Source organism: Camelus dromedarius, chromosome 1, assembly GCF_036321535.1.
Source record: "Camelus dromedarius isolate mCamDro1 chromosome 1, mCamDro1.pat, whole genome shotgun sequence".
Lineage (NCBI taxonomy): Eukaryota > Metazoa > Chordata > Mammalia > Artiodactyla > Camelidae > Camelus > Camelus dromedarius.
In genome coordinates, this window is record NC_087436.1 from 16367713 (window position 1) to 16381996 (window position 14284).

Consider the following 14284-nt stretch of genomic DNA (forward strand, 5'->3'; position numbering starts at 1 on the left):
TTGTTATATTGTTGTTTAGTTGATCAGTGAGTTTCTTCTAGGTTGACCTTCAGATGCATTTTCCTTGCATAATATATTGTCCTTCTAGAGGCTTTGTCAAGTTTATGAAGGACATTATCTGCACTCATCTTCCTGACATTGTTCAAGAGAAAATAAAACATTGAAAGATGTTGCTGTAATAGCCACTTCACTTTTTCTTCTTTCCCTGTAATCAGCCTACCCTAAATTTGATTGTATGGTTGACTGTAGACAACTCGTTTGTAATGGCTAGTAATCACAGAAGTTCTTCACATTTTCTAAACTTGGCCAAATTAGCACAGTATCAACTGGGTAAAGTTTCTATGGTCAATTTCATGCTTCTTATACTGTGCTTTAAGATCATAGTCCCTCCGCATAGACACTGAATTGTGCTAAATCACAAGAATTTCTTAAATGCCATTCATTCATTCAACAGACATTTATTAGGGGTCTACTAGGTAATTAGGTCTGTGATCACAAAATTGGAAGAATATGACACCTGCCCTTTGGGGCTGTCATTATGAAGATCAAACAGACATGGCAGTAACTAATTAGAGAAATAGATTAAGTGATGTATTTATTTATTCATTCACCAGATATTTTGTAAGTGCCTACTACTTATTAGTTTTTGGGAATATAACAGTAAGAAAGACAACCTAGTACCTGCCCTTTTGGACCTTATTGTTTGGTGAGGGAGATGGACACTAAATAAGAAACTAAACAAGTAAATATGTATCTTGTGATAATATGTAATATAATGAATAATATAATACTTGTGGTAATACCATGAAAGAGCATATGCTACCACTAAAGCATTTAACATTTTATTTATTTGTTTTTGTGTGTATAATTTTTAATATTAATTTTTATTGAGCTATAATTGATATATAACGTGATACTACTTTTGGCTCTACAACAAAATGATTCAATATCTGTGTATTTGTGAAATGATCACCGCAAGTCTAGTTAACATCCCTCACCATACATTGTTACAGTTTTTTTTTTTCACTCTGAGATGGAAAGGAAATGCCCTATTTTGCTTCCTTGGGAAGTTTGGGGGAGGCTTAACCAAGGAAATTACATTTGATCTTAGTGTTTAAGAATGAGTTGTAGTTTGCCAGGGAGGGAGGAAGATAACGGAGGGGGCATTACAGAGCTACAAAGCAAAGATCTTGTTGCTGTTATAGAACAGTAAGTGAGCTGGACTTAGAAGGTGGAGTGCAGTGTGTGTGTAGAAATGTGAGTGAGTGAGACCTGTGGACAAATAAGACTGGAGGCAGATTCTGTGAACAACTGAAATGCCTTGTAAGTCAGATAGACTTTTTTCTTTGGGGTAGTGGTGGCCACAAGGTGGTTGCCAGACCAAAAGCATCAGTATTACCTGAGAACTTGTTAAAAAGGCAAATCTTGGGCTCAGCTCCAGATCTACAGAAACAGAAACTCTGTGGGTGGGAGCTCAGCAATCTGTGTTTCAGCAAGTCCTCCAGATGCTTTTAGTGGATGTTAAAGTTAGAGATCCACTGCTTTAGAGGAAAGAGAACCATAAAAAAGTCCTAAGGAGAGTCATGAGTTGGTCAGGCTGTAGATAGGAACTGAATGGAGAGGGGCAGATTTTAGAGATAAAGAGAACAGTTTGGATAGTGTTAGAATAACTGAGCCAAGAAATAACAAAGCCAAGACAGTCACAGCAGAAGGAAAAGAAAGAACAAATTTGTAAGATATTTTGGAGGCTAGTTATCTGATTAGATAATGTTTTGGAGGGAGAGGAAAAAGGGGAAGTCAGGATGACTGATACCTTTCAAATTTGACTGACTGGATGAAGTTCTGCTTCCATAATCAAAAAAGCAAGCAAGAAAGCAAGTTTAAAAGGAAAAACTATTCCTTTTTTTTCTCTTTTTTTGATACATTAGGTTTGAGTTACCGGAGGCACAGCAAAAGAAGTAGCCTAATGGGCAGTTGATGTTTTGGACTTGAAACTCTGGAGATGGTCAGAATAGCCGGTCAAGGTAGTTGAAGTCTGACTCATTAGCATGAGTTATATCAGAAACAAGGGCCTGGGACTGAATCTTGAGGAGAGGGAACACTGAAGATGTAACAGAGGAAAAAGACCTTACATTATAAAAAGTGAGGAGGATCAGAAATGTAAAAAGAAAACCTACAGGGACGTTATCATGGAAGCTTTGAGAAGATAGAGTTAGAAACATACATGCCTTAACGCAGAGAGGCCACGTGAGGAAGGAGAAGCTTCCACTGGATTCCGACAGTTGGAGGTGGTGTTCTCAGCAAAAGCGTCTTCAGTGGTGGACCTGTAATAGACAAGAGATTAGTTAAGAAGTGAAAGTGAGATAAGGAAGCATAAATAACAAATTCACTTAAATCTTTCAAGGAGTTTAGACTGTTGATCTCATACTGCCTGTGTACTCGTGGCTACATAAAAATAATTAAACAAGACTGACTCTATTAACCAGTCATTACTCCATTGATAATTCAGAAAGAATCATACCTACAATTTATTGTGATTTAGAGACTCATAGGTTGTTCTTATAGAGATTATGGGATTTCCAGGAGTGGGGCAAACAGAGGCTGGTTTCCACTGCTACTAAAATGAAGTGATTTTGACGAGGTTTATGAATGCACCCACATTGTCTACAAATTTCATATATCTCACTTCCGCAAACATTATGTTCCCAGTGCTCAAGTGTAGTCTATGGCTCTGTGTTAGTTCTTAAAGTACATAGCTGATAGAGCTGAGTAGATAATATGCAAAAAAGTTCTGACCAAGGACTTTAAAGGATGGAGTGTATATAGGTAACATCGTGACTGATAAAATCAGCTGTTTACCTTTATTGTTAGAGAGAGTAGTCACAGTGACGTGTTTTGAATGCTGCCACATTTCTTCAGGTAAATGACTAAAGGATGTACATTGCAGAACACTTATGTCTGTTTCAAAGTTGAAGGTATTATATTTCTGCTGCCATGTCCAAAGACATAGTCATTCTTCATGGCACTGAGAATTGTAATGACAACTTCAAAACTGAATCAAAGGTCATTTTCTAGTCTGCAGGTGCTTTGTAAGGTTTATCGTTATTTTTAGTAGGCAGATCTATTTGTTAAGAAGCTTAAATATTGTTAAAGCCTGAATTCTGTCTTATATCAAAATGCTACAAAAATCTGAATGCAGATTCAGTATTTGGAACTGAGTAAAGCTTTACTGCCCAATGTTGTAACCACTAGTTACGTGTGGTTACTGGTCACTTGACATGTGGCTTGTCTGAATTGAGATGTGCTGTATGTTGTAAGTGTAAAAAGTATACCAAATTTCTAAGATTAAATACGAAATAATGTTTATATTTATGATATGTTTAAATGATAATTTTGACTAAATATACTATATTAAAATTAATTTTACCTGTTTTTTTAAATATGGCTACTAAAACATTTTAAATTACATACCTGGCTTGCCTTGTATTCTTATTGAAGTCACTGGTATAAAGTCTTAGTGGTTATTTTGTTACCCAGAATTTTTTTGGCTCAAACATTCCGGTATTGAACATGAACACATTTTAATATTGAAATTGTATATAAATTCCTGTTATAATTAGCAGCCTTAGATCCAAAAAAAAAAAAGGCTTAGGGTTAAATTCAAACCTATAAAAGAAAGTTCAAAATATTAATACTCAGTTCAAAATTGAATTAATCCTTTGCTATATAAATTGTTCCTTCTCTGATATGGTTAAGGTCCAAACTTGAAATCTGGGTGCCATCCTGAACTCCCTTTCCTTCCCCTCTCATGCTGGTAATCAATTGGTGGTAAAAGTGATAACTACTATCTTCAGTCTTCGTGAAATCTGTCCCGTCTTCTTCACTCCCACTGTTACTTTCTTGACTGGGGCTCTCAGTACCTGTCATGTAAACTGTTGTAATTGTCATAGAGATGACTTCTTGCCTCCCTACCTTCCCCCAAAGGGATATCTCATCTCGTTACCCCTAGACTCTAGTATAGATCGGAGTTTATGGTAAGCAACCAGTAAAGGTTTGTTGACTGAATGGATGACAGAGCTGCTGATATTCATCGAAAGTTACAGAATGAAAAAAGATGTTTAGCCTCACGTAATGCACGTGTATACAATTGCACACACAACGTCAGTGCAGATGTGCTCTCTGGCTGAGCTTGTCAGTGCTCTAAAAATATTCAGCAACTTTTGCATTCATATGCTTTAGTTCAGGTTTTTTTTTCTATTGGATATGCTTGGAAGTGGTGATATAATAAGTGTTCTGTGTTGCCAAGGATTTTGATTTGCCAATATAAGTTTACGGCAGGCAGTCCAAGGAATCATTGGTGCCATGAAGACAGCCCCTTGTTTTTATCTGGAGTCCCTGTGGGATTAAACTACATCTGGCAATAAGTAGGGATTCTGGTCTGGCCATCTTCAAAGGCAAGAGACTGCTAGTATTTATCAGATCTGTGTGGATAAGCAAATGGGAAGGGATTAAATTTTTTTGGTTTTGTTTTTCTTCTTTTAATAACTATCTATAAAATAAAACCTCCAGAAGTTCACAGCAGATTAATACATTGTTCTATGGTTGTTGAAGAGGAAACCTATTCTTTTTTTCCTGTACCTAGATAATTAAGAATTTTAGATTCATATTTTAATTACTAAAGTATGTATTTTTATAACTAGTTTATCTTAGCATAACAGAAGTTTACAGTAGTCAAAATTAATTTTCTAGGAATACTTGACCAATTCTTTTTAAAGGGTTGAACATTTAATACAGTGGTTTTAAATATTTTAACATCTACAAGTATTTGGACATCACCGTTGGCATTTGGAGGCTTTTACTGGAGGCCATTCATCTGTGTGGGGAAGTTTATCCAGAATTTCTTTCTGAGGAAAATCTTGAAGCTGTCTTAGGGAAGGCCACTATCCCTTCCAAGTGAAGGCAGGCTTGCCTTCCGTAGAAACCTTGTTTGTGTCTTCCTCCTTCTGCTCTTCACATTTTTAAGAGATTATCAGTCCTGTGACTCAGTTTAGCTGTTGTTGAACCATGTGGCTCTGCATTTACTGACAAAACAAAATGGCTGCATTCCAGGTACGTGTCATGGAGTGTAATGTAGAATTTAACATTCAGAGCCTCACCTAAGAGAAATAACGTTTGTGCAGGATTGCCTGAAGAATACGTAGTCTCTCCATTTGTCTATACTTTAAATCTATCCCAGGATTAAGTCAGTCCCTCTGAGAGACACATACCTGGATTCCATCATATTGCCAGGGGAGGAATTTCTTATCTGAGGAATAGAAATAATGTGTTTTTCTAGGCCATCTGGTTTGTTTTTACATTATAGTCACTTGACTCTTGGAAGTGTTCGTGTTTCTTTCTTTATGTTGCCTGCTAGAAAGCTTAGCGCCAAATGCATGGCACAGCGCTAAGTCTATAGAATTTCATGGCATGATTTTCATGTACTACTTATCCTTCTTTCTGCACTGCCTTACTTCTCTTAAGTTACATTGATTTTATCTTGATGTCTATGCCTCATTGTAAGCTCTGTGAAATATTTTCTGAATGAGGGCATGCAACATGCAAATAAATAGTAAAATAGATGGATATATCTATCCTTTGATGTAGTTGCTTTCAATTGTTCCTTATTAATAGATTTTTCTTAAAAGCTCCCTCTCCCTGTGTATGTTACACCATGACTAGTTTAACATATCTGTATATTGTGAATTCCTAGATTTTAGATTAAGAGTGACCTAAGGTTGAAATGTTAATTAAATGTTTTAATGTTCTGTAGCTCTAAAGAAAATAGTTGGATAAAATGTCAGCATATAGGACTGTTTTAAATACTAGAAAAAAATCATCTCTCTGAAAAGGAGGGTAATTGTACAAGTTTGCCTAATCCTTTTGATCTTGGCACACAGCAATACAGACTTCAGTTGAGATTAAAACTATGAATTTCAAAGGAAACATGGCCTTCAGTGTGTAAAATATATAACAGCTGGTTGACTACTCCATTTAAAACTACACAATAACAATCGTAGACAGAATGATTCTCCTGCCAAAAGATGCACGAGTGTTTGATGGTTATATCAAGGTACGATACTAACTCACACATTTCTTCAGTAATGGTATAAACGTACAAATGAACAGTGTGCTAGTGGCTCCAGAATCTCTCTTCTGCCCAACAGTTCAAGGGCAGTTTAGAAGTACCAAACTACCCCAGTGATTTCTCTGTCTGCCTTGCAGCCTGAACTTCAATGTGTTGTTGACTAATTTTTATTTTTTAAAACTATCAAAAATAATTTTTACTCTCAGCATCCCTCATTTTTTTCCTCTAAATCCTTGACCCTCCTTTCCCTCCTTTGGCATTCGTAACTTCTTTTTTTATAATGAAGTAACTTTTATTGTATATCCATGTATTTATCCATTTGCTCACCCTTTTATTGAAAACATATATGACTCATTATTCTTAATGTCACAGCCTCACACATATTTAAGCCCCCCAAAGTAAACTTTTCTTTGTAAGTAATACAAAATTTGTTTCACATTTTTATTAAATATTTCTATTAAGGTAAATATCTGAATTCTGAAGCACTGTGATGTATTTGTAATCAGTATGGGAGAATGTTAAGCTCATGTTAGTAGATTATAGTTCCTCCAGTACTTCAGTAAGTTGACTGTTCTGCTTCACCTGAGCAAGTAATCCTTAAATAGGTTAATTAATGCATTTTTTTTTTCAAAAATGAGGATTAATGTGGATTTGTCACTTCTGGAAAAATCCCACTTGGAAAGCACATTCACATTCTGAATCTGTGTCTGTCCAATACGAAAAAAATGGTGATTTTTCTGAGACATTTGTTTCTTGAAAAATTTTGATATTAACGGCAGATTTTCTTTTCTATTTTTTTCAATTTATTTCAAAAATGGAAATTATAGGTAAATAAAAAATTCGCTAAAGTTACTCAGATTCATCAGAAATTCAGAGCCAGCATTTAAGGAGTTAATGTATCTTATTAGGGGACAGGAAATCTGGCAACTATTGCAGAAACTAGACCTAATGGTGCACACAAACAATTTGTCAGTCTTCTTAAATGTGAATAGCTTTCCGCAAAGTGGCTGCTCTTGCTTTGTTTGAACAGGCTAAACTTTTCCTTTTTGGACTTTAAATCTTAGAAGTGAAATGTGATCCACATATTCAATCAAAATCATTTAATTCAAAGCATATTTTGATTGGAACAAAGTTGACATGGAAAGAAACTCTAGAATAAAAAAGTTGAAAGGACTTTATATCATATATTTAGCAGGAAAATTTGAAACAGTTCTAATTAGGCTGAAAAAAACAGCTTTCTTCAATGTAAATTACAAAGGTCATATATCAATGTTAAGGAAACATTACCACTAGTGTTTGAAATCCAGCACATGCAAACATAACAGACCAGTTCATTTTAAATCCATTTGTGTGTGTGTGTGTGTGTGTGTGTGTGTGTGTGTGTGTGTGTGTGTGTATAAGAAGGCTGTATTACATATATTTAAAATGAAAAATACTTAAAATTCCAAGTCCATGATATTGTATATTACATTTTTGCCAATCCAAACAGTAACTCCTTTGAAACTTTTTACTATCTACATTTAGAAGAATTGACTCTAAATTATAGGTACAATTAAAAAGTTATGAAACTAATTTTCATACTTTCTTCCATTAAAATATGATCAAATACATCTTGAACTGTATATCAAATCAGAGAATGAGTCAGTAATTTTTATTTCTGTCTGGAATGTACAGCTGTAGCATTTTGTATCCTGGTACTGAATTGGGCCTTCTCAAAGCCTGGGGACAGAAGTATTGGTGTAGGAGTGCAGAAATGTGTATTTGCGGTACACACGCCTAATTCCTTCTGGTTACACAATTATTTCTATAGTTAAAAGTTTGTAAATAATATTTTATCTTATTATTTGATTTTTTTATAAAAATCATTTATCCTATAGAAACCAGTAGCTTTTATTTAGTTGCTTTTTTATATATGGCATAGTATGAGAAGAATTAGCAAAAATGTAACTGAGTATTAGCATTATCCTGGGAATTAGAAGTATAAGAAGTACAAATAATACAATTAAAGTTTTTTGCTCTTGAAATAAGCAATTATCTAATTTCTTTTTTAGTTGAAGTTGGTTTTCTTGATTTTACATAATTTTTACATTAGAGAAAATTTGATTTTTTGAAAGTAAAAGGAAACTGCTGGAGTATTTCTAAAGTATTCATAGATTAGCTAAACACATGATTAATACTTTATATTGTAGAATTTTTATTCTCAAATAGCTTAGAATTTCTTGGAAAAAGCAAATTATTTCTGCATAAGTTATGTTTTTATTTGACTTCTATAAGAAATAAGAATAATTTCATATAACTTTTTTTATCAATAAATAATTCATTTCCTTAATGGGTTAGTTTCGGGAAAACATATATTGCGATCTTTTACTGAGATTTATTGTTAGACACCCATTCATATATGTTATAATTATTTCTGACACAGGGTTACACAAATGAGTTATTTATGAATAATTTACTATTGTCTTTATAGTATTAAAGCTTTAATTTGTTGATGTTCTGCATTTGGACCAAGCAAATGAAAGTTACTAATAAGGGTGTGTATTTGACATCTGTATACTGTACTTTTTAGCATATCTCAAGTGTTTTAGTCTCTGCTTAATAGATCTCATTAAAAAAACAGATATCAGCCCCAAGACAGTTTGTCAAGACTAATATGAGTCCCCCTGGATTGGACTGACAATATGTGTGAGGCTTCATAGGATAGGCTTTTCATAGTCTTATTTGGTGCTTAACAATTGAATGTTAGTGACTGATTTATTTTATAATAACTCAGATGAGTTGAATATTATTGTATTGTGTTCGACATTTTAGTGGATTTTCTTTTTTACAAATTTTACTCAGAGCACACATTGGATGTAAATGATGTATCTAGCCTGCTAGGGGAGTACTAATAATTGATTGGTTAGGTTTGAGAGCAGCCCAGGAAGAATGTTCCTGTCCCCTAGCTGCAAACCGTATTTAACTCCAGTCTTAATGAGGATTTTTCCTAAAGGCTTTGAAAAATCTCAGATGCTTAGCATTCTGCTGGCATGTTTTAATTTTTTTGCGGCTAAAAATGTGCATATAAATAAGTATTTATGTAAAGAGTATTTTTTTAATCTTATTACAAGGAAGGAGAATTTTTTAAAAATTAATGGAAGTTTTATGATTTATGTTTTTGAATCTCAAAAACGGCAGTTATAAAAGGTATTCCCAAGGTATTCCATTTTGAGTTATTTGTGGGGTTTTTTTTTTACCCTCAATAATTTCCTCCTGCTTGCCCTTCCCTCTTCCTTCAAGTCTTTTAGTAAGTGCATTTGTTTCTTATTGTATACTTTGGGTTAGATAGTTGCCATTCACTGGTATCAAAAGGATGTTAAAGCCCTGAACTGACTTTGTGCTGAAATGATTTTTCAACTTTTTGGAATTCCCATGTATCCATAGCAGTTGTTCTTGCCTGTCCCTTTTTGATATATATCTCAAGAAATGCTTGAAGGCCACTGAGGTTTTTAGTTTAGTTTTTAAATTTTTATTTAAAGTTTATTTGTGAAAGTAAACGTGTTTATCAACCTCTGGAAGAGATTTTGCCAAGATTTTGATGAATTACTGGTCAACCAGTGTAACAGTGTAAGGGGAGGCCTCCCCATGGCACTGTGGACATTTCTGCATGTGTGTTAGTGACATGATGTGAGCCTACAATGTATTTCATTTCAGCCTTTTTACTTAACATTCTGGTGTGGTGTCAAGATGGAAAGCATCTAAATCTCACCAACTTCACCATTTTGAATGTGCATAAAGAAGTAATCAGCATTAGGAAGACTCACAAGTCTTTGTTTGATGAACATAAAATAAAATTGCCCTAGTTTTTAGAGCTTTAATATTGAGAAAATTCGTTTGTACTTCGTCATTTGCTGAGCCTTCTAGAATTTTATAGTCTCAAATCACAACACCACGGACACTCAGGAGACTCCTGACTGTTTTATCTTATTAAACAGTTTTGAAATCATTAATTTTTAATTAGCTTGGATGCAGGGTTTCTTTTTATCGTTTCAATAGTGTGTGTATATGAACTAAACGTTTTTTATTTAAACTACTGGCGAGAGTATTATTTACATAAATAAGTGTAGGTTCTTTCTTAGAGTACATACTGTGAGTTTGCTTCATGTAGTTGTACATTTTTGTAGACTCGGAGATATTACACGCTAATCTATTATAGTAGAGCTTTTCAGCAGTTTATTAAGTCAGATTTTGAACAACAACTGAAAAGAATGTAAGCTCACAGATATGTATAGGTCCTTCCCTGATTGAAAGTTCTAATTAAGTGAATTGGAGAAAATTAACTGAAATTAGCTGTCAGAAAGTCACATTTAAATGAGTGATGAGCTAGTCTGGCAGTAAACATTTAAATGATATAAATTGCCATTTAAGTGTATGGTTTAATGTTTGTCATGCATTAATGTGACATGAGACTGCAGTGACAATCAAGCAGCTTGCTCTAATTTGAACATATTTAGGGCTTTTGTGTAGAGTGCACTGCACACAAATTAAGACAATTGCTGTTTTTATGTGTCACTTTAAACATGTCCTCTACTCCCCCACCCCCACCCCCATCACTACCATGGCCTAAGTTAATGAAACAAACGTATCATTTTTGTATGCAACTTCCGTTAATAGTTTCTGGATTTGGGGATCAATTTTAAATCTATGTGCTTAAAATAGGAATTTACTTAAAGCTATTACAAGCCCTTTGCTTCTTATTTCAAATAAAATATGAAGCAGTTTTCTGCTTTCTTAGCTATTTACTAAATTTATAAATATAATGAGTTTTATAAGAGATGTTTAAAATAATAACTTTTCACAATTGAAACTAGCAAAATGCTTTTTTAGGTATACTTTGGAATATGAGATTTGCCTTTTATTTGCAGAATTTTTCTATACTTTATAGTGTGTGATACGTTGTGAAGCCTTGTTAAATATTACTAAAGGAAATATATTATTTGAATTTATCCATAAATAATTCACTTATTCATAGGCACTTATTTTAATAAAGCACATATTTATACAAATGTTTATCTGTGAACTAATAGGAATGTCTTTTGTTGCAAGATTATTCATATCTTACTGGTTGCTTGCGATAGAAGTTTGTCAATTTTGTTTTAGAACCGACAGATTTCTTTTTATAATATTGATAACATAGCCACAAGCCACACCAAAAATACATCATAGTTTGACACTTATGACTCTAAAAATAAGAATTTCAGTGAGATACATTACCTGATATAACTTGGTACACTTCCAGTTAAGCTTCAGAGTTTGAGTTTGAGAACTCTGTGATTTGAGTAACATTATTTATTGATAGAGTAGTCTATAATGCTAGGCTTTTATGTTGGAATAATTTTGAACAATATTAAATAATATAGATATGAGTACTTTTCTAAAAATCAAGTCTCTGGTTATAAAACATCTTTATTAGCATTTTTAACTGTGTTAAGTTTAGCAAACATTTATTGATACCTACTGTATTTTAGGTACACTGCTTGTAACAGAATGTAATAATGAATTGGAAGTGGACCTTGAACCCAGCATTTCCACTGAACACTTGATTATGTTCATTTATTATTTATTGGACACTATTATGTTGGTAGAATCAAATACTTGGTCTGATTTGATATTAATATTAATATTAGAATAATAATTCAGTATTTAAAAGTATCCCTCCCAAGATCTAATTTATTGGCCTAAAAACTCAGTTGAAATAACTAAATAATTTGGTTATAGTTATTGAAGGAGACAACAAAATGTTTTAATTCTAGAAAAATTATAAATATTTCAAGTGAATAGTACATGTTTAATGTTTTCATATTTGCTATCCCAAAGTAGCCTTTACAGGGTATGACCTCTCTTTGAAACACAGACTGAGTACCTGTCAGGCCCTGTGTTACAAATGTGACCAAGGTACACAGGCAAATACTGAAATGTAAGCAGTCTATTATAATTCAGTGTGACAAGTGCTGGAAATTCTCTGATTATAAACAAAGGAGAACGAATTCTGGTGGAAAATAGGATATCAGAATAAGTCTGTTCACAGTAAATTTAGTATTAAATTTTACGGCTTGTTCTGAATTCCTCTGTATATTTTTAAAAATAAATTTCTGCATAATAATATGATCTATGCCCTTTTTTCAGGCCCTGGAGAGTGAATTTGTTTCCTGCCAGCTTCACCAATGGATTGATCTCATTTTTGGCTATAAACAGCAAGGCCCAGAGGCTGTTCGAGCCCTTAATGTGTTTTATTACCTGACCTATGAAGGAGCTGTCAATCTGAATGCAATAACTGATCCTGTATTGAGAGAGGTAAGTTACCTGACCAGCTCTAACAGGTATCTTTAGATTGGAAGCTATTAGATATCATCTTCCCCATACTTTCATTTCACTGATGAGGAAACTGAGGCCAGATGAGTGAAGTGACTTAAGCAGGGTCACCTTTAAGATTGTGACTTAGCTGAGACTTGCACCCAGAACTTCCCTCCAACAAAGTGTTTGACTCAATATAAAATGAGAGTTTTTTCAATTTGAACCCATTAAGGGATCAATAATCATATGTACAATTTTTATGACTTTGAAGGCTACTCATTAATTTAAAAAATTAGGAAAATAATTCATTAAAGAATTAAGGTTATAAGTATAACTCTATTTAAATGTGATAAAACACATATTTATATATAATGCAGAAGTACGTGTATAACCATATAGAAGTTATCAGTAAGAATGAAGCCTGGAGCTTCCTACATCATCAGATTTGCTGTTACTGAGACTCATTTTATCTTTTTCATTGATTTTCTTAAGTAAAACACTCAAAAATATGGTTTTGACAAATACATTATTTACCAAAATGTGTGTTTATAGCCTTGCTTTTTTTTTAGTATCTTTATTTAATTATGTATCCTCCAACTAACATACATCATGTACAGAGATCGTAGAATTGAACAGGTATCACCTTAAATGGCCGTCCAGTTTTGGAAGAAAACTAAGAAACCAGGGCGCTTTGATTCATAGGGAAAGTTGTGTATCACTGTCAAGGGAACATTATTTATAGAAGTAAGTTTTTCATTTTTCACCAGCACTTGATGTATTTCTTTATAATTCTACTTATGACCTGATCATGTTGACAGTGTAGGAAAGTACATATTTAAATATATGGGCCAGCACATATTATCACCTGGGTCATGTGCTCCATAAAGAAGGTTAGGGCACAAACAAGAGCACCATGCATTAGAAGCACATTTATCTTAAATTGTACAGGTTCTGAATTGCTATTATTCAGTTTATTTTAGAGCTGGATCTGGTAAACCCCAAAAGACTCTTCCAATTTTTCTGTTCTTTGAAAATGTTCCTTCCAGGGGGCATTTTATTTTATTAGAGCAACAACCGACTGCATGAGATGTATGTACATAGGGTTCTGTATGTGAAATTGAGGTTGGAGCAAACATACAAGTGGCGTTACAACACAGTGCATAATTTCATTGTTAGAATAAAGTCATATAGGCTCATTTACTTTATTTTTTATTGTTTTAACAATATTTGAATAGTGGTACTTTGTCTACTAAATGTCCATAGTTATTCTTCAAATATACCACCTGCTTTGGGGTCTTTTTTTGTCTACTTAGCTGTTATATGACTGAAATCAGAATAGATTTGATTTTGTCATGTCGTGTTTTACTTAACATACCAGCATGAATTATTTTATGTTGCTATAAAATCTGTGTAGTTTTAATTTTGAAATTCCACGATATTCTATAGAATTGCTTTGAAAATGTACTTAATACCATTTCTCCCAGTGTGGGATCTGATTTTTTTTTTTAAAGACTTGTCTATTGGTGTGTCCAAGTCGATGCAGCATTTGCAGGATGAAGGATGGCTCTCTCTGTGATGCTCTGCTAGTTAAAAAGTGAAACATTCAATCAGCAGGTTGTTTCCTCCACAGATCACTGAGTGTAATTGGCTCTTTGTTTTTATTCTGGATTGACCCACCCTGTTTCTCACACACATTAGTGGTTTACCAAAGGAGTTGACCATGTACTATTTACAGTATAATCTATAAGAGCACTGTCCAGGAGAACTTTCTGTACTGATGGAAATGTTCATTATACCTTCACTGCTCAGTACGGTAACCACTGGTCA

The 14284-nt window shown here is 33.7% G+C and overlaps 1 protein-coding gene across 5 annotated transcripts in view; it reads left to right on the forward strand.

Annotated features, from left to right (window-relative positions):
* Positions 1–14284, forward strand: part of LRBA (LPS responsive beige-like anchor protein) — a 620799-nt gene that overhangs the window by 536593 nt on the left and 69922 nt on the right. For all 5 annotated transcript variants that reach the window (XM_031464854.2, XM_064490742.1, XM_064490851.1 and 2 more), the window contains exon 48: positions 12290–12457. In XM_031464854.2, the coding sequence (XP_031320714.2) occupies positions 12290–12457 (168 nt within the window). The remainder of the gene's footprint in view (positions 1–12289; positions 12458–14284) is intronic.